This window comes from Brassica napus, chromosome A9 (assembly GCF_020379485.1).
Source record: "Brassica napus cultivar Da-Ae chromosome A9, Da-Ae, whole genome shotgun sequence".
Taxonomy (NCBI): Eukaryota; Viridiplantae; Streptophyta; class Magnoliopsida; order Brassicales; family Brassicaceae; genus Brassica; species Brassica napus.
In genome coordinates, this window is record NC_063442.1 from 42,832,277 (window position 1) to 42,852,419 (window position 20,143).

Below are 20,143 nucleotides of genomic sequence, written 5' to 3' on the forward strand. Positions count from 1 at the left end.
TTTTTTCCAGCTTAGAACAGTTGAGTTGAGCATTTTTCTGTATTTATATCTTAGTTTTAGTTTTATTTGATAGAGAGTTGTGTAATACTATGAGCGCCCAAAGCTTTTTCTGAATCCCAAAGATGGTTTATGCTTATCCGTACACCACTGCCAAAATTGTTTATAGATTATTTTTGTACTCATTTAACTTTTCTACAATTGTTTTCAAGTACACCACTGCCAAAATTGTTTCAAGTAATAGCCTGTAGTGTAAGACGGTCTTTTGGCTAGACAACTAAAAATGTGGGGCTAATACCAAAAAAAACTTCAGTTTATGGGATTTAAAAACGTTATACTAACTTAACCAGAACCAAGGCTCGTGTATAGTTTCGTAAACTTCGCATGAACTTCACAGAAATCACTATCTTGTCTCGTTTGTCTTTTGTAGTTTCTAATACTGATTTTAATCATCGAATACATTTGGTATGTTTCACTCATTTCGAACAAAATATTTCACAATTGCCGAATATTAGACAATTTTGCATATTGACGTCTAAAGCTATTAATTTGATATACTAAATATAACAGTTTTATCATTCTCAAGCAATGCCGACATCTCATGATGAGAAAACAAGAAAAACAATGCCGACATCAATTCGTTTCTAACTTTTCATCATAGTCAGTGTATAATACAAATATGAGAAAAAATAGAAGAAAATAAAATAATGAGGACCTAAAGAAACAAGCTTCGGTTACTTTCTGTTTTCTGTTTCTGTTTTTTCCTTTAGCAGCAAGTCGTTTTTCTTGAATAATAAATGAACTTTTTATATAGAATGGATTCAACATGAAAAATATTTGAAAGATAAGGAAACAATTTAATAAGTAAATAATAATTGAGGAGCTGTGAATCCAAAAGCAATGCCCGTGAAGTGGTGCATGTGAGTACTAAAAGAGATGTTATAATCAGTGCCCCATTGACAACATATAGACCCACTCACGAGTCTCGTTCGTGTTATAATATTCTTATATATAATATATTTTATAAATTAAATTCTTCAGAAAATTATATTGAGACAAACTATCTCTCAACAAACTTATATTTCTGCCTCTTTCGTAATTTATTAAAATATATTTTGAGGTTTTGATTATCCACTTGGAATCATAGCTAATATGTGATGTTTCGACGGTCGAAATTCGACCAGATGACAGGTATTTACGAAATAAATAATGAAATATCTAGATTATTACTGCGTTTAGTTTTGTTAATTTTGTTAATTTATAAAACAAAGTTAGGTCATGTTTTGTCCAACAAAAAAATCTAGATTTTTTATACAAATCACTTTCCTAAGTCTTCTTTATAAATATCATTTTCCTGCCTGGCCTCTCGAATCTATACACTAAATGTGAAAAATCATACGACACTCTAATCGTGCCAAAACGACAGATCCAACACATGTTTGAGTCTTTTAGAAGCCCATGCTTACGTTACATACACAATCGATGTAGTTGTACATATCATGAAAAAGGATGACCCCTAAAATCGAATATACACACCTCATGTTAAGTATCACCACTTCGTGGTGCGCATACACGTGTTTGCATATAAGGTGTGATTATGTTGAAGTCTTGGCCATACATGTTCACAACCAAATTAAATGAGCTTTTAGCCATCCAAAACTCTCCACGTTGCATACACATTGCCCATGACTATTTACACCACAATTCAGGTTTTGGCCGTTTGTGTAAGACAAACTTTTACCCACGGTGAAAAAAGATCGATTTTTATAATTTATACTTTTGGTATATTTTCTACTCATAACTTTTTCTTTTTTGACTGATACTCATTAACTTTTTTGGTAAACTTTCAACTCATAACTTCCAAATACTAATTCAAGAGTAATCACTTTACATCACTGTCAATATCATCATTTGTTTTACAAAACTCCAAGTAAAATCGAATATTATGGTCCTATTATATCATATATAGGTAACGTACGTATAATTATAAGCAGGAACTTTTTCGTTTATTTATTACATTAGTTTTTTAATGATATTACATTAGTTAACATTAGGGGTGGGCACTTTACCCGATATCCGAAGTGGCACCCGAACCCGATCCAAAAAACCCGAACCGAAATCCGAACCGAAGTAGCAAAATATCCGAACGGGTATTGAATAAAGAGAGATTGGATACCCGAACCCGAACGGATAATACCCGAACCCGAATGGATATCCGAAGCTATCCGAACATATGTATAATTAACCTTATATTTCTAGTTTATATCTCTCATTTTATATAAAATATTTATATTGATACTACACATACTTTAAGTTCATATGATATACATACAATTACGAAAAAATGATTTGCTACTCATTTAAAATGCATATCAAGTTTTTTATTTCAAAAATTAACAAAAAGTTACATCCAAAATTAAAAAGAAAATAACTAAATTAATGCTTTTTTAGTTTTAAAATGTTATGTCCAAATCTATTAACCATTCAATCTATTAAAAATAAAAAATTAGTTAACCGAAAGTTATATTTTTAAATACAACAAACTTGAAAAATGAAAATTTTAATTTTTTTTTTCAAAATCTAAATATCCGAACCCGATCCGAAATAACCGAATCCGAACTAAAAATACCCGAACCCGACCCGAAGTATAGAAATACCCGAACGGGTTCTAGACCTCTATACCGAAATATCCGAAAATCCGAAATACCCGACCCGAACCCGAACGGGTACCCGAACGCCCACCCCTAGTTAACATAAGTAAGTTTGTCAGTCACAACATGGAAATAATGGATATTAGTGATTCAATTTAGAATTTTAAAATAAAATTCCGTTTTGAAAACCCGTGAGCCTCTCAACATTCTTGGACTGCTTCCTTATTTAAATCCCCTCAGAAACCTTCTCTTCTTCAACTTAAGCCACCAAAAAACAAAGTCTCTTTAGTCTCAACCATCATAACACTCTCCTTTATACAGAGAAAAAAGACATGATAATGAGAAAAAATCTAAGAATGGGAAGCATCACAATGATAATGCTAATGGCGGTTTTGGTCTGGTCCATTACTCTAGAGACCTGCATTGCTAGAAGAGGAAGACATTGGAGACATAACCACCGAAGCTCCTCTGACTTGTCTGATTCCTTGTCAAGCAAGAAACCAAAAAGCCACAGTCACCACCACAGCTCTCACAACAACAACCATAATCATCACCACAAGTCTAAACCTAAACCAAAGCCAAAGCTGAAAACGCCGCCAAAAAGTGACCACAATAAATCTCCGGTGGTTTCACCGCCACCAAAAGTCCAACCACCGTCTCTTCCGCCGCCAAAGGGATCCAAAGTTTTCAATGTGATGGATTTTGGCGCAAAGGGTGATGGCAAATGTGATGACACTAAGGTAAACATTAAAGTTACCTCATTAATTTCGTTATCCGTATAGTTTTCTATCCTAGGGGTTGTTTTTATTTATTTATTTATTTAGTTAATTTTATATATAGTTTTCATGAAATTTATTGAACATAAATAAATAAATTACAATTGGGAGAACACTGAGACAGAACAACAAGAAAAAAACAAAGCTAAGAAACAGGTTTCTCTGTCTCTGAAGTCACTTTAAACTTTTTAATTCTATGTTAACTTGCGCCAAAAGAAAAAGACAAACGAATATAAAGCAAGTGACAACAGAAATAACAGATTACAAATAGGACCACACATCACAAGGCTTAGTAACCATTATTATAACGGTGATTAGAGTAAATAACAGAGTTTTATAAACGTTTGCAGGCGTTTGAAGCGGCTTGGGCAGCAGCTTGCAAAGTGGAGGCATCTATGATGATCATACCACCTGAATACACTTTCCTTGTCGGTCCAATCTCATTCTCTGGTCCTTACTGTCAAGCTAACATTGTGTTTCAGGTGAGAACTGATCTTTTGAATAAAAAAAATTGCACTCTTTAGTGAAAAAATCTAAAGTTAATGTCCTGTTGCAGCTTGATGGTACTATTATAGCTCCAACGGATTCAAAATCATGGGGAAAAGGGTTAATGTGGTGGATTGATTTCACAAAGCTGAAAGGAATCAAAGTACAAGGGAAAGGTGTTATTGATGGAAGAGGCTCAGGTTGGTGGCAACAAGATTACCCTTTCATTGATGGTGAAACCAAGCTCATTGTTCCCTTGAACAATTCTGTTCCGATGCCGGTATGTTCATCGTCTTCTTTCTTGTTCAGCACGTTTCATTTGCAGAGTATTCATCAAAGATCAAACCCTTTTTTTGTTTCACATTTGACAGATAAGACGTGAGTTTGATTGGAAAATGCCAAGCATCAAACCAACGGTGAGAAAAGAGTTTTGGGATTGTGAAGTTGTAATCTCATTCGTGTTTGTTTACTGATATGTGTTTTCTTGTTTCTCAAGGCACTGAGATTCTACGGGAGTGTTGGCGTGGAAGTGTCTGGTATAACGATCCAAAACAGTCCTCAATGTCACCTCAAGTTCGATAACTGCGTCGACGTTTTGGTACATGACATGGCCGTCTCTTCACCTGGTGATAGTCCAAACACCGATGGGATTCACCTCCAGAACACCAGAGATGTCCTCATTCACAGCTCAACACTCGCTTGCGGTATGAATCTTGAATTCTTGAACTATATATTCTTGAATCTTGAATTCTTGAATCTTGAATCTTGAATCTTGAATCTTGAATTTTTGAATTCTTGAATCTTGAATCTTGAATCTTGAATTTTTGAATTCTTGAATCTTGAATTCTTGAATTCTTGAATTCTTGAATTATTTAATCTTAAATTCTTAAATTCTTGAATCTTGAATAATCTGAATGTTAGACTAATGGTGTCTCCTCTCTACGTGTGTGTGTGTGCAGGAGATGATTGTATCTCGATCCAAACAGGTTGCTCAAATGTATATATCCACAACATAAACTGTGGACCAGGTCACGGCATCAGCATCGGTAGTCTTGGCAAAGACAGCACAAAAGCCTGCGTCTCAAACATAACAGTACGAGACGTGGCGATGCACAACACGATGACAGGCGTCAGGATCAAGACATGGCAAGGAGGAGTAGGATCAGTGAAAGGGATACTCTTCTCAAACATTCAACTCAACGAAGTCCAGCTTCCGATAGTGATAGACCAATTCTACTGTGACCATACCACATGTAAGAACCAGACATCAGCTGTTGCGGTTGAAGGAGTGACTTACGAGAGGATAAAAGGGACTTATACTGTGAAACCGGTTCATTTCGCATGCAGTGATGACTTCCCTTGTGTAGATGTGCAGTTATCTGGAATTGAGCTTAAACCGGTTCAAGAACGGTATCATATGTATGATCCTTTTTGTTGGCAGACGTTTGGTGAGCTCAATAGTCCTACTCTTCCTCCTATTGATTGTTTACAGATTGGGAAGCCTGCTAGAAACAGAGTTCAGTCTGATCATGATGTATGTTGATGGGTCTTGTAAGTTAAGAATATGAACAATGTAGATTAATGTATATCTTTCTTTAGCCTACTTACTAGTACTATTAGTCTATTACCACTGCTTCATACACATTACTTGTCTTCCTACTTAAATGCCTCACATTGTTCAACAGAACCATGTGATGATAGATCCATTTTGAGATCCGAAAGCTGCAGCATTGTTCTGATTTGGGGTAGAGGTTGAATAAGAAAATAATGTAGATAAACTTATGTAACAAAATGGATTTAGAATCCATCACAAGGAGCTGATTGTTATGTTGATGCACATTTTGATATAGTGTCAAGTGTCAACATATAAACTTGTCACCAAAAAGCTTGTGAGAATCAGACCTAAGCTGTAACTTGTAGCTCAAGCAAACAAAACATTTGTTTGGTTGGTTATGTACAGTGTTTTACAGACCCTGCAACTGAAGTTATAATCATCCTGAACAGCAAATCTCTCAGATCTTCACGTGTAATTCCGTCTTTATTCGCCTAAAAGATGCAAATATTTATCAGACTTCAAGACTCTGTGAGTTGAGTAGTGTAAATGAGATGTAATAAAGTTACCTTGACATTGAGAATGGTCATGACTGTGAGATCGAGTCTGGTGAAACTGACATTGATGATCTCAAGTCCACAAGACTCTACAGCTTCTATCAACCTCTTGAATCCATCTCGTTTATGCTCCTGCGTTACACGAATCAAGAAATCTCCCTCACCAGTCTCGTGGACTTCAAGATTCACCTGAAAGAGTCCAGAAACCAAATTTCACCATGTCTGATATACGGATGGATATGATCTCAAGTCTCTATAATAGATACCTCGTTGTTCACATTCTTGTTGAGTTTAGAGGAAACTTTCTCAGCTTCTGGATTAGCTATTACAGCTTCTTCCTCCGCTCTGCATTCCACCTCGTTGATTCCACTCAGCTCATCTTCAAGTTTCTGCTTCTCAACTAGCAGTTCATTGATGTAATCAACCGCATCACTAATAGTTCCATTTTTATTCATCTGCATAGCATAATCAAAATGAACAATCCAATCAACAAGGGAGGTGATGACAAGAAGAGTGATCCAGAAACCGAACCTTTGTAATTACAGGGACTATGGCTCTAAGAGCATAGATTCTCTGATTAATCCTCTCTCTTCTTTTTCTCTCTGAATGAAGATTCTTTGATTTGAAGTTTTCCTTTGTCATGTCTTGCATCACCACATCCTCTTCCTTGTTGTTCATCAAACACGGCGCTTGTTCTCCACATGGGAGTGTTTGTTCAGGGAATGGTTCAAAGAAGGCGTTACAACGTGATATGATTAGATCAACCATGCTTTCATCAACCGGTTTCTGAAATAAACAAAAATAGAAAGAACGCATTTTATGAAGTTACCATCAAACAATATAGTGCTAATATATAATTTGTTTACCATTGTGAAGGAGAAAAGCTCAACTAGACCATCACGCACAGGGACAAGAACCCTTGTTCTGAATATATCATGTTTTGATCCTGGACTTGAATTAACCAACCATTTGGGAGATTTTGACATGACTACTTCTCCATGAATCCTGTAAATTTTGAAGGAGCTTTGTATTATTTAAAAAAAAAATACTTATCAAGTCTTGAGGTTTGTGTGGATGAAGCATAACAATACCCGGGATAGAGAGGTATGAAGAGAGGAAAACGAGAAAGAGCTTCACAAGCTAAGCTTCTTATATGATGCTTGTTGTGTTCATCTCTGCAAATAGAGCTCATCTTTTGTCTCTCTTCTTCTTCTTCCACATCTTCATGCTTAATGTTCTTCTCAGTGTAACTACTACCACTACAGCAGCATCCCACCCACTCAATAAACCTACGGATTAACCGGAATAAGGAACAATTAAATAGCTGAGATCCAAATGAACAACAAGGAACAAGAAAGACAATGTGAGAGTGTGTGTGTGTGTACCGAGAAGGATCATCACCGAGTTTCCAGATAACACAAAAGTCCCAATCTCTGGAATCAACCAAGGGTCTAAGAACCTCCTTCACTCTCTCAACACCTCTCATCATTTCTCTCTCTCTCAATAACTCACTCTTCAGCTAAAACAAGGAAAGCGAAACAAGAAGCCTGAACTTTTTGAGAACTCTTTTGTTCTTTACTTATAAACTGGTGTAAGGAGAGAGACAGAGAGAGATGTTTTGGCATATACACAGAGCAGTTACACTGTCAAATCAAAATCATAACGCGAATATACGATCGTACAGGACAATATGTTAACCAACTTCGCTTTTTGAATTAAAAACACACACACAGAGAAAGAAGAAAGAGTTAAAACGTACCTAGAGATGACTGACATCTGTACAAAGAGAGTTTTAACTCTGACCGTACGGAGAGAAGCTTATCTTGTCCTCGGAAACGGCCAGAAAGGACTTGCATGGTTTTGAAAGCTACACTAAACAATAAGCAAATGATCAAACCTTTTTGTTTATAAAATATTCATCTCTATGCAAGAGAGCCAGGGAGATAGAGACTAGAGCGTCGGCTCTAATGGATCGAAACCGAATCCACCCAAGAAGCAAAAGAAAAATTGATTAGAAGTGAACCGGATTGTAATTGGCCGGTTAAGTTCCATCGGTTTAGTCGGTTATAATTCGGAGAAACCGAGGGTGCAAAATTGTATTAGTCAAAGTTATAAGGCTAATCTAAACTTTCTACAGAGTATAAGGATCGATTTTTAATCCAAGATTTTTAAAGGATCCGACACGTGTTCTGGCTATAGATCGACGGTTGGTATTAAAACACGAGTTTTGGACGAAAACAAAACCGCCGGGACTTTGTGTTCATCGCCCTCAGACAGATCTAATCACGAAGTCGTCTCTTCTCCCTAACCAAAACGTAAGTGAACTCAAATGATAGCTTTCTTGTTCAATTCGATAATCTTATTGTCAATGTTAATCTGCTCGATCGTAGATTCCATGTACCTCTGTGTTCAATTCATTGTTTGGTTTAAAGATTGAAACTTTATTTAATATTGGATGTTAAATGATCATAATTGCTTTAAAACGTTTGATCCAGTGTGTGGGGGGGGGGGGGTTTTGATGATTTGATTGTGAATTGAATTGGTCTGAGTGCTGATCCGATCAAGTTTACTTCTTTATAGGTTTGTAATTTAAAAAAAGATATGGCTGAGGCAACACCTGCTTTGAGGAAGCCTGTGTTCACCAAAGTTAATGAGCTGAGGCCAGGAACCAATGGTCACTCACTGAACGTGAAAGTTATCAGCACGAAGACGGTGATGCAGAGAGGAGGAGGTCGTCCTAGTGGTCCTCAGGCTCGTCAGATGCGGATTGCTGAATGTCTTGTTGGTGATGAGACTGGTATCATTATCTTTACTGCCCGAAACGATCAAGGTCTCAATACTCTCTGTTAGCATCTTCAATAATGTCTTCTAGGTGATGATTTTAGAGATTTATCTGATTGATTGATTGATGTTTTTTAATTCATTTTTTTTTTAATCAGTGGATTTGATGAAAGAAGGCAAGGTGGTGACACTGCGCAATGCAAAGATTGACATGTACAAGGGATCTATGAGGCTTGCAGTTGATAGATGGGGCCGTGTTGAAGTGGCAGAGGAGGCCACAGACATCACTGTCAAGGAAGATAACAATCTTTCTCTCATCGAGTATGAGCTTGTGAGCGTGGAAGCTTGATTTAGTTCAGCCAGCCACCAAAAGAGAGCAGAGTGACTCAGAACATCCATTCTTTACTCTGTAGTTGGAGAAGCAACAGCAACCTCTCTCTTTCTCTGCTTTGAGTTTTGCGTATTAGAATTTGCAGATGGGTTTGTTGCTAGTTTCAGTTTTTTATGTATGATCCGGCTTAACTCTGTAGTCGTTTTGAAAATCAGGTTGGAAATTTTTTAAAGTAGATTGATTCTCTCTTAAAATATCACTAGATTTTGACCCGCGCGCCTGCGCGGGTGTATATTTTGAAAAATATGTTGATATTTGTTTTTCATGTAATTATTAGGATTTGGAAAAATGAATCCGAGGAACATAACCGATACCGATCCAAAGATATAGTACCAAACCCAAACATAAATTGATTAAATATTCTAATTATTCAAAATTTTGTTATTTAGAGAACCGAATCTGATCCGAACCGAAGTATTTAGGTATCTGAATTTATCTAAAAATAGATTTATATACTTATATATATTAATTATTTTTAGATTTAACGTATATAAAACATCAAAATGATACTTTTAAATTGGTTTAAATACTTGAAAATATATATAGATAGTCAAAAGTAAATATCTGAAATAGTTAAAGTATACTCAAATCACCAAAAATACTTAAAATAATTATTGATTTCGTATCCAAAATTTTAAATCAAGCCAATTGATATGTTAAGTTTAAGTATTATGACATATGTTATTCAAATTTATACGTAATATATTATTTTATTTATACATTTTGAGAAATTTAAAATATATAATGATTTAAGACTTTAAAAATAATTTAAATTAGTTATCCAAACCCAAACCAAACCCGCAAAGATCCAAATCGAACTCAAACCAAAATTTAGAAACATTCTAATAAGGCTGAAATCTTTGACCCCGAAAACCCAAAATACAAACGATCAGAACTAAACCCGTATGGGTATCCAAAAGCCCATCCCTATTCATTATTATATATCGTATTTTATCATCATATAATTAATCGTATTTTATATGTACCATCATATAAGTAATCATATAATTAATAATATTTTATACATACCATCATATAAATAATTACATATATTATATTTTTAAAACTTAATATGAAATATGAAAACCATAATTTGAGTTGGTATTTCAAATTGGGCTTTGTATTATATTTTTCTTATATATATTGACAATATTTTTTTATAATGGTTATTGAAAAATAGTTTAGTAAAAATCCATTTTTGAATATATGTATATTTTTGAATCAATTTTTGATATAAATCAAATTTGAATTATTATTTTGATTTGAAATATGTATATAAAGTTTAAATTTTGTTTTATGGTTAGTTTAGAAAAAATTTTTTTAGGGAATTAGATTGACCCATTTTGGTATATTTTAAAAGTGGCCTAGATAACTTTCAATTTTTTAAAAAAACATAAGCCCATTACTTTTTTTCTTAATACTACTATCCTTGTTTTCAAACAAAAATATTTTTTTTTAAAAGACTGCAATCGTTTCCAAACACTCTAAATTTTTAAAAGTCCTATCCAAGTCTCCAAACACTCCAATTTTGTACTTGAGTTTTAATAAGATAGATGTTACTTATCATTCGCTTGTTTTAGATTTCGTTTCCTTATAGAAAAAAAAAAGAACTTATAAGGATATACATCGACTGTCACTTTGGTCCAATAAGTATATGTTATTCTACCAATGGAGTTGGATCATCAAACGTAGACTGAAACCACCATTCAATTTGTATAAAACGAGGGCTTGTATGCAAAATCTATTGGTTATAGTTACATCAAACAGGTTTGGTGATATATTCGTCTAATAGGTTTGGTGAATGTATTGTTAACTGTTTGGTTTGACTAATGACACGTACGATTGGTTCCCGCATGTTTCTTTTGCGTTCATGATATGTACAAATCATATATGAATAGCATGTCTATTTTCAATGCAAAAAGGTGGCTGGATTCGGAAGTAAATTCCTAAAAAATTGTAACAACTTATTCACCCAAGTCATCATGAAGAATACAATAGCCAAGTATCAGATTGACGAGACTTTGCGCAACGGTTCCCATTCTACATCGCCTAAAATTGTTGGTTTCAATGATAACAAAATTGAGAAAAGTACACCTTAAACATGATTTATTCTTTTGTGTGTGTGGGGGGTGTTGAACAGGAAAATACTTAATCCAATACATCCCCTTAGCGTATTCACGAACCCGACTGGAAATAAGTATATACAGGTAGAAGATGACAGAAACTGCCTTAAGCTGTAGACTTGCAGTTCAACAAAAGTTAGATAGGGTTCTATTATGGCGAGATTTAATTGAACTTTACTCCTTGCGATCCTGTCTCTTCCGAGCTTCTCTGAGCGATCTTGTCTCCTCTGAGCTATCATGGCTCTTTTGAGCGACCCAAGCTTTCATAATCAACAATCAACATACTCTTATTATAATTTACATGTGTATATATTCAGTATTCTTACATTAGTACATATTTATCTTGCCTTACATGAAAAGTTGTTATAACATGATGTTGTGATGATTCTGATAAAAAAAGGTGTTATAATGTTTTTACTTATTATAAATTCGTTAACAAAATATGGAGCCAGAGTTAATGATATATTTCTAATTTTTATACTTATATATTATTATGACAATCAGCTATGCATGGTATTAGCTTAAAACAGACCATGGAAGGCAAATTATGCAAAATACTAATCATCAGATTTTGTCACATAAGTTTTTAGATTTTTCTAGTTTTAAATTGAAAATATGAAAATATATGTTACATATGTTGTATAGTTTTATGCTATTTTTTGTTTAAAATATAGAATAAATAAATCTTTATAACTTTACTTTCTAAATTTTTTGATATATTAAAGATAAATTACGAAAACAATGTTGATTCATATCAAATAACTATTTTCTTATATTAATTGCGTTTTTGGATGATACAAATCTTGTCCAGACAAACCAATACGATGACCATGATGGGAACCAAAATTCAAAACAATGACTTGTATAAATAGCTAGTTTCATGTACTGGTGTTCAAACATTTGAAGAAATAGAAAACATGTGGAAAATGCACTAAGAATAATATTAGCACTCATAGCAGTGTCTAAGAAAACGGCTGGACGAGAATGATACAGTCTTTATTAATTAAGAATCATTCGACGATTTTTTTTCTTTCTAAAACTAGGAAAGACGTACAAATAATGTCTTTCTTTGATTTTTCTTTTTGCGGCTAACTTGTTTTCCATATATCAATTTTCAAATGCTTTATTTTTAGTTAAAATTATTATTTATATTAAACTTTTATTTATTCGGTGCTCACAAAGCTCGACTTTAATTCGGTTATCGGGTTCGAACGAAAATCATAGCAGTAGGTGATGCGTGAAAAAATAACCTAGTCCGATTTGATTAACTGTATATTCTCGAAAGTGAAAACATACAATATATATGCTAACCATAAAGTTTTAAGTGTGCAACCATAACTTTTGTCTTTCTAATTTTCTGTCTTTGTATTCATATTCACATTTAAAAGTTTAATTTTGTTTACTTTCTACATTTAAAAGTTCCAAGCCTTTTTGTAAGCAATATCTCAGGTTAATTAGGTCAACAATTTAGCCAAAAATGTTTAATTATCTTCTGTAAGTAACGCGTTGTATCCTTTTCTGGTATGTTACCTTGATAAATGATAATGAAAGTTAATGATAACGTTGAATAATCGCAGCTTATGACATGTGCGTATTATAATTTGGGGTTTAAAATACGTGCACCTAATTAGTTAATGATGACTGTTTCCTAGGTCTCTTTCAATCGGTAATAGAAAACACATTTTCTTTTATTTTTGTCGATAGGAAACATTGCACACTTTTGCACGGCATTCATTTAAACCATTCATTGGTCGATCGTATTACAGTTATACTTATGTTTTTGATAAGAATTATCTAAGAACCTGATACACTGTCGATTCAGCAATTTACTGGAACAAAACCTAGAGTTATATATACGAACGGTGCTTTAGGCTAATAGTATTATAAGAAGGTTTTACGCTATGTCATCACATATTATTAACGACTGATTCCGAACTTATGAAAAGTAGGGCATGACTCGAACTTTTTCTAGTTAAAGAATAAAAGTCTGTACACATGTATAACCGAATCACTGAACACTATATATCCTAACTACATATATATGCAAGAAAGAATAAGCAGTCAGTTATTAAGTAGTGTGTAAAGCTCACAGGCGCAATTACTAAAGCCCTGAATTTCTTCAAAAAATGTCATTTTCCACTACAATTACGCAACTCACTCTCTCAAAAGAACTGTGACTCTCTCACTCTTTATATATATAGAGAGAGAGTCAATCTCTCCCTCTCCCTATATTCTCTCTCTTTTATATATAGTAACATACATAAAAGCTTAAAGAAGAATGGAGAGGAAAAGAGAAATAGGAGAAGGAAGCTCATTGTCTTTGAGGGAAAAGCGAAACCTCAGGGAGAAAGAACGACGAACGCGTATGAAAGATCTCTTTTGTTTACTCTCTTCCCATGTTTCTCCCACTCGTAGGGTCTGGATCTCTCTCCCCTTCCTAGTCTCTCTTTCTAATCTCTATATAGCACATTATATATACATGGACTTTATCTGCATATAGTTTAGGTAGAAATTTCATGATAGATGTATTCCATAATACGTGTGTGTGTATGACTTACAAACAAGTAATGCTCATAGCTAGCTAGGACTAATTCCGTTTGTGTTATATTGATTATAAACACATTCATGCGAAAAGAAAACATTTGAGTAATATATGCGTGTGTGTGTGTGACTTGTTGTATTGGCACCAGCAGTTACCAGTGCCTCAACTTATAGATGAAGCGACATCATACATGATCAAAATGAAAGAGAATGTAAAGTATTTGAAGGAGAAGAAAAAATCATTGTTAGGAGGAGAAGTACCCGGGAAGCGCTCAGAAGGATCTTCGTCTCTTTTGCCAAAACTCAGTATTCATTCACGGGATTCGATCATAGAGATGAACCTTATTATCGATGTTAGCATGAAAAGATTAATGTTACACGAGCTTATGAGAGTTTTTGAAGAAGAAGGAGCTCAGGTTATGACTGCTAGTCTCCAGAACTTGAATGATAGAACCGCGTGTACAATCATAGCCCAGGTCTGTATACTGTATGAACACATCCACGCATAAACGCACATGCATGTGTCACGTTATTTTGATATATATATACACATATGTAGCTAGTTTTGAACCCATTTTTATTATATACGATTTAATTGTCTAAATGAATATTTGCAGGCTGTCATATGCCGGATCGGCATTGATCCATCAAGAATAGAAAAGAGAGTGAGGGATATCATCTTTTAGTATGTTTTAAAGCATTAATTCACAAGTCACTTGGAAGAAAGATACACACATTTCAAAAAGTCTGATCTATATACATTACACAATTAATAGAAATTTTAATTTTTTTTAGATTTAGATTTTGTTTACACCTAACTTGCGGCATAAGAAATTGTCCACATACATTAATATCCCTAATAAGCTGCAGATTTTATATACTCCATCTGTTCCTTAAAGATACATATTTTAGAGAAATTTTTTGTTTCTAAAAGATTCATAATTACATTTTTAATGCATATTTTATTAACTAATTGCAAACTTCAAAAATTTTAATTGCACTAATTGATGACTTAAAATTGTGGAAAGAAGATAAACACAAAAAAATATGCAAATTTAATGTGTTTTATTAAAATGTGTGAAAAAACTAAAATATGGATCTTTTAGGAACATGGGGAATATGAAACGGAGGTATTGATCGTTTGAACTAGTTTTTGGTTTTAAAATTTTGGTTACAGATTTTTAGAATTAGAATAACTATCCAGTTATATCTTTTTGTTGACATAGAAAAATTGTGCATTATTTACATTTACACAATGTAGTCAAATAGTTATCATACTTTAATCAGGTAGTAATGACAGTGTTCTTCAATATTTCCGTTAGAAATTAATTTAAAACAAAAAATAATTAATAAAGTTGACAGAATTTCCTTTACTATATCCCCCTTACTTTTTTTTGTTAGCGGAGTCTTAATTGATTTTGTTCAAGTCGATGACAAAAAAAACCTCTTGCTTTTGTGTTTGGCATTTGATGCTTTGAGTATGCAATCTTAATTATAAAACTTCTTATTCTAGTATTTAAGAATATTTACAAAAGGTCGTATAATCAATGATGTTTTATTGCAATATTGATATACCATTTTAAAAAAATATTGATATACCACTATATTTATAAGTACAAGATCGAAATTTGTTCCTCCTATACCATGCATGATGTTTCGAGGCTTTCTCGACTTTCGACGGATGGATGAAACTCCGTTGTGTAAAAGAAGAATGTCCATGAGATCTACATATATAGAAATTCATGGTGAACTTATTATCATCGATGCAGATGGCTATTATAATGATGATTTATTGTTCATCAACCTTCATTTTCAAATAAGATGTTTGTAGAAATCGAAAAATGAAGCGATTATGATTATTATTTTATGATATGATATGAAAGAAGAAATATGTTTACACAAATCACATGTATATTATTTACGGAAGAGTACAAAGAAAAGCCGATTGAAGATTTAAGGTTTTATTGACTAACAAGATCCAATGCATCGTAACATGAAACCAATTACTCACTTTGTAATTTAATAATTACTCGTATAGTATAAAATAAGAGTATGTTTCATGTTTGATTATCCCTCTGTGGGAATAATACCAAAAAAAAAATCGATGTCATAAGAGCGTGTTTAACATTGGTTACTAAATTTGCGTGAATTATCTGTGTATCATATTTTTGGTATTAGAACATCGAATCAACCATTTCAATAAGACTAGTTTCCTTAAATATAGATGATGAAGGAAAATATCTGGATGTCGACAAAAAAAAAACAAAAAAGGAAAATATCTGGATATTTGATAAATCCACTATTGAAGTTGTCCGTAAACAGTATGTAGCATTTATTAGGGATTTTTGGCATATAATTTCGTGGCCAAATTAGCAAAAATGAATGATACGTCCGACAATACATTGAAAATTGTATGGCCAGTAAATGACTTATGTGGACAAATAGATAAATTCGTGTTAAGTAGGCCGATACTTTTTTCGATATTGCTATCAATAAGAGTTATTCTTGGGGCACTCCTCTAGGGTCACCAACCAATAGAATTATGTTATTTCAAATTCGATATTTTTTTAAAAAGGAAAACAAAATATTGTTAAATTATATTATGTTTTTAAAATAAAAAAGTAAAAAAAAAATAGTACTAACAAAAGAATTTTTTTTTTAAAAAAATACTGATAACGTCATCAGCAAAACAGTAAACCCTAAATCCTAATCTCTAAATCCGAAACCCTAAACCCTTGGGAAAATCCTAAACTCTAGGATAAATCATAAACTCTAAATCAAAAACACTAAACACTAAAATCCTAAATCCTTGAGTGTTTTAGTATTTAGTGTTTTTGATTTAGAGTTTATGATTTATCCAAGTGTTTAGGGTTTCGGATTTAGGGTTTAGGGATTAGGATTTAGGGTTTAGTTTTTTCCTGACGACGTTAAAAATATTTTTTGGTAATTACGACTATTTTTACTTTTTTATCTTTTTATTTTAAAAACATAATATAACTTGACAATAATTTGTTTCTTTTTATAAAAGATATCAAATTTGAAATAACATAATCCTATTGGTTGGTGAACCTCTAGGTTCACCCTATGGGATGAACCAAGAATAAGTCTATCAATAATTGGTGGTTCTATAATTAATACAACACTAAAATTTAAAAATTAGTTTGTGCTCTAAGTTTTTGTTTTTCTAGTGTGGAAATAAATGTATGAAGAAATAAATAAAAAACATGCGGAAAACCACCAAGCCTAAAATTAACACTTGTCGAAAAAAATAGGTAAGACGACTAGACGAATTATATACAGAAGAGAAAAGGCGACGTACAAATGAGGTTCTTTTATTTCGTTGCGGCTAACATGTTTTGTATATGTTTTTTTGAAAAATCATGTTTTCCATTTATAATTTTATAGCATTCTAGTTTGTGATTTATGGTAAGTATTAAAATTTAAAAATAATTTATTTGATTCCATATATATATATATATCTTTTTGATTTATTCTCCAGAAATAATTTCAAAACTAAACATGAAACTGAAATAGTGAAATTGCTGGCCTATCATAAAATGATTCATGCATGATATTTATAAATGAAGACAAAAGACGGAAAATATCACATAATAATTGTAAAATTAATAAATAATACGCAATTCCAATTCGGAAGAAAGAACGAATTTTCACATGTATTGGCGGTTGGAACGTTACAAAATTTTCCGCTTTCTATCACTGCTATATTTCAAGAGAATAAGTATTTTATGAATTCTATAAGTCTATAACCTTCTTTCTTTTTTTCTCTGCCAGAAACGCAAACGTTGATCGTTGGATATTTACATGCATGAGCGTGCCCAAGATAGCCTTCTTACGTATTCATCTCCCGTGAACGTTTAGATCGTTCCATGCAAACGTTCAAGTCTTTTTTTTTTTTGGGACAAAACGTTCAAGTCTTTTAAATAAACGGCACATCGGTGAAAAAAGTCGCCAAAACGGCCAAAAACTGTTCAATCTTTTTGGAATTTGTGCAACGTGTTCTAGTCCTTTTATGTATGTTTGTAGGGAATGGGTTGTATAATTGTGTCCTTTCCTTATATGTTGACTGATGATAGCTTGTTGAATTATCTTGGCTTTTTTTTGTGACCCGTGATTGGATAATAAACATGTGCACCTTATTAAATCGAAAATGGAATTGGTACGTCGTGGACCCTTTATACGGGCAATATACAGTTCACTCGGCGAATTAAAAAAACATAGTACTTTTGTAAGGAATTTTGTTTATTTTTGTCTATCATATCTGACTATTATGCCATTGAAATTGTCTTTGATAAGAATTTTCTACAAACCCTACTAAATCTCCGTCAGCTGATAACTGGACTTATCTGATAAAATTCTTTATAAATAATATATATTATACTATGGAATTATACTATTGGATTTTTTTTGAAATTTTAGTATCTCTAACTCTTTAGAATGAAAACTAAAGTAATATAAAATTTACTTGGTAGGAAAAAAAACAAGCACATTATTAAGTAGTGTGTAAGCTCCCGGACGCAAACAGAAAAGCTATGACTTTCTTTGGAAAGTGATGCTATCCAAATACGCATATGCTCTTTCTATCAAATTTGAGATTTGTGACTCTGATCTGTTGCTATCTCTCTATAAATAGAGTGATGGGATGGATTTGAAAAGAGAGAAAACACAGTAACATAAAATCTTTTTAAAAACAAAATAATATTGGAGAAGGAGGGTGATAGAGAGAAAGGAGAAGGAAGCTCAATGTCGCCGAGGGAACAACGAAACCTCAGAGAGAAAGAGCGACGAACGCGCATGAAAGATCTCTTCATTATACTCTCTTCTCATGTTTCTCCCACTCATAGGGTATGTTTCTATTTTCTCTTATGTAATTATATTTTGAGTGTCAACAAAACATAACTAAACATTAATTAGTGTCAGATGTATGTAGTTCTAGATGTATGCATTGTTACAAAATATGACCGTCTAATTAAGCGCGCCCCTATATGCAACCAAAATCATCTACACAACTCCACTTATAACCAGGATTTTTACTTTTTGGTTTTAGACGCTCAGTTGCTAATTTTCCAATCGCTTTTATGCAAAATAAAATATGTACTCAAATTATTATATATTATGCAGACAAAAAACAAGTGGTTTCACTTATAGTCTTTTTATGTTTCAATTATATATTGATCATCACAAGATTCATGCAAAAATCATGAAAGTAATTAATTTAAGATTATTTTTTGTTGGCTATAACAGTTACCAGTACCTCAACTTATAGATCAAGCGACATCATACATGATCCAATTGAAAGAAAAGGTAAATTATCTGAGGGAGAAGAAAATGAGTTTGTTAGGAGAAATGGGGAATTACTCTGAACGGTCATCGTCTCTTCTGCCGAAACTCAGTATATATTCGAGGGACTCGACCATAGAAATGAATCTGATTATGGATCTGAACATGAAAAGAGTAATGTTACACGAGCTTGTAAGCGTTTTTGAAGAAGAGGGAGCCCAAGTTATGAATGCTAATCTTCAGAACTTGAATGATAGGATGATCATTTATACAATCGTAGGCCAGGTATGTATGAAAAACATTCACATGTTTCCGTGTCACGTATGTTTAATATAGTTTATTTGGCAAAAAAAAATGTTTAATACTATAGTTTTGGATTCACTTTGATTATGCATGTACGTATTTGCCTAAATGAATATTTGCAGGCTATCATATGTCGGATCGGAATTGATCCATCAAGGATAGAAGAGAGAGTAAGGGATCTCATCTTTTGATGAAGCACAGAATCAGTATCAAAGTCCGAATCATTAGTCTACATTACACTAGCTAGTGTTAATGCAATGTTTTAGAGTACTTTTTGAAAATGTATAGTTCTTTAAATTCTTTATAACGTTGGTTTTTGAGTTCGATATGTAAGCATGCATGCGTCAACGATTAAAAATACATTTCTTGATTGATGATTTGTCCTCAGAACCAATGCATAATTTCATTACAGTAATTCACATCCATGCAAAACTATCAAACAACGACCAGCTAGAAGCATACATCAGCGTGTATTTACATACACTTTAAACAGTATATGAAAATAGCTTATAAATTCTTCATCTTTAGTGTATTTTTTTCTAGTAATTTTATAAGTATTTGTAGTCTAACAAACGTGTGGTTTATTTGAATGTGTTGACAAATATGCAAAAATATTTGGATGTAATGATGATGAATACCTAAGCAGACCAAATAAATTACGTTTACATTTCTGTAGAAGTCTTTTCA

The 20,143-nt window shown here is 32.9% G+C and overlaps 4 protein-coding genes and 1 long non-coding RNA gene across 8 annotated transcripts; 3 read left to right on the forward strand and 2 right to left on the reverse strand.

The window, feature by feature from the left end:
- Window positions 1–2,886: 2,886 nt before the first annotated feature.
- LOC111213734 (polygalacturonase At1g48100) lies at window positions 2,887–5,496 on the forward strand. The gene is made up of 6 exons (XM_048741843.1): window positions 2,887–3,388; window positions 3,775–3,906; window positions 3,981–4,190; window positions 4,282–4,326; window positions 4,407–4,614; window positions 4,870–5,496. Exons 1-6 carry the CDS (start codon window positions 2,981–2,983, stop codon window positions 5,451–5,453), a joined length of 1,587 nt encoding a protein of 528 aa, XP_048597800.1. The 5' UTR covers window positions 2,887–2,980; the 3' UTR covers window positions 5,454–5,496.
- A 188-nt stretch (window positions 5,497–5,684) lies between these two features.
- On the reverse strand, window positions 5,685–7,633 carry LOC111200424 (transcription factor bHLH90-like). 3 transcript variants are annotated; one of them, XM_022691558.2, is made up of 7 exons: window positions 7,405–7,633; window positions 7,111–7,308; window positions 6,886–7,024; window positions 6,551–6,805; window positions 6,286–6,474; window positions 6,032–6,208; window positions 5,685–5,956 (listed from the first exon to the last, which is right to left on the reverse strand). In XM_022691558.2, the coding sequence occupies exons 1-7, from the start codon at window positions 7,506–7,508 to the stop codon at window positions 5,861–5,863; spliced, it is 1,158 nt and encodes a 385-aa protein (XP_022547279.2). In that variant the 5' UTR covers window positions 7,509–7,633; the 3' UTR covers window positions 5,685–5,860. The 3 variants fall into 3 exon arrangements, with proteins under 3 accessions (XP_022547279.2, XP_048597801.1, XP_048597802.1); XM_048741844.1 differs by having other exon boundaries at window positions 7,111–7,633; XM_048741845.1 differs by lacking the exon at window positions 5,685–5,956 and having other exon boundaries at window positions 5,963–6,208; window positions 7,111–7,633.
- Window positions 7,634–8,213: 580 nt separating this feature from the next.
- On the forward strand, window positions 8,214–9,366 carry BNAA09G48050D (uncharacterized protein At4g28440). 2 transcript variants are annotated; one of them, XM_048741846.1, is made up of 3 exons: window positions 8,214–8,338; window positions 8,618–8,849; window positions 8,959–9,366. In XM_048741846.1, exons 2-3 carry the CDS (start codon window positions 8,621–8,623, stop codon window positions 9,147–9,149), a joined length of 420 nt encoding a protein of 139 aa, XP_048597803.1. In that variant the 5' UTR covers window positions 8,214–8,338; window positions 8,618–8,620; the 3' UTR covers window positions 9,150–9,366. The 2 variants fall into 2 exon arrangements, with proteins under 2 accessions (XP_048597803.1, XP_013716081.1); XM_013860627.3 differs by having other exon boundaries at window positions 8,294–8,334; window positions 8,600–8,849.
- On the reverse strand, window positions 8,932–11,234 carry LOC125578607. The gene is made up of 2 exons (XR_007316720.1): window positions 10,752–11,234; window positions 8,932–9,390 (listed from the first exon to the last, which is right to left on the reverse strand). It is a non-coding gene; the product is annotated as an uncharacterized LOC125578607 (long non-coding RNA).
- Window positions 11,235–18,480: 7,246 nt separating this feature from the next.
- LOC106419885 (transcription factor bHLH167-like) lies at window positions 18,481–19,833 on the forward strand. The gene is made up of 3 exons (XM_013860728.3): window positions 18,481–18,718; window positions 19,118–19,438; window positions 19,579–19,833. Exons 1-3 carry the CDS (start codon window positions 18,617–18,619, stop codon window positions 19,645–19,647), a joined length of 492 nt encoding a protein of 163 aa, XP_013716182.2. The 5' UTR covers window positions 18,481–18,616; the 3' UTR covers window positions 19,648–19,833.
- Window positions 19,834–20,143: the final 310 nt, after the last annotated feature.

Coding starts and splice junctions, on each gene's coding strand:
- LOC111213734 (XM_048741843.1), top strand. CDS start 2,981: ATGATAATGAGAAAAAATCTAAGAATGGGAAGCATCACAATGATAATG. Junction 3,389..3,774: donor GCAAATGTGATGACACTAAG/GTAAACATTAAA, acceptor AAACGTTTGCAG/GCGTTTGAAGCGGCTTGGGC. Junction 3,907..3,980: donor AAGCTAACATTGTGTTTCAG/GTGAGAACTGAT, acceptor GTCCTGTTGCAG/CTTGATGGTACTATTATAGC.
- LOC111200424 (XM_048741844.1), bottom strand. CDS start 7,508: ATGATGAGAGGTGTTGAGAGAGTGAAGGAGGTTCTTAGACCCTTGGTT. Junction 7,025..7,110: donor TTCATACCTCTCTATCCCGG/GTATTGTTATGC, acceptor CAAAATTTACAG/GATTCATGGAGAAGTAGTCA. Junction 6,806..6,885: donor AGCTTTTCTCCTTCACAATG/GTAAACAAATTA, acceptor TGTTTATTTCAG/AAACCGGTTGATGAAAGCAT.
- BNAA09G48050D (XM_048741846.1), top strand. CDS start 8,621: ATGGCTGAGGCAACACCTGCTTTGAGGAAGCCTGTGTTCACCAAAGTT. Junction 8,850..8,958: donor TACTGCCCGAAACGATCAAG/GTCTCAATACTC, acceptor TTTTTTAATCAG/TGGATTTGATGAAAGAAGGC.
- LOC106419885 (XM_013860728.3), top strand. CDS start 18,617: ATGTCGCCGAGGGAACAACGAAACCTCAGAGAGAAAGAGCGACGAACG. Junction 18,719..19,117: donor ATGTTTCTCCCACTCATAGG/GTATGTTTCTAT, acceptor TGGCTATAACAG/TTACCAGTACCTCAACTTAT. Junction 19,439..19,578: donor TTTATACAATCGTAGGCCAG/GTATGTATGAAA, acceptor GAATATTTGCAG/GCTATCATATGTCGGATCGG.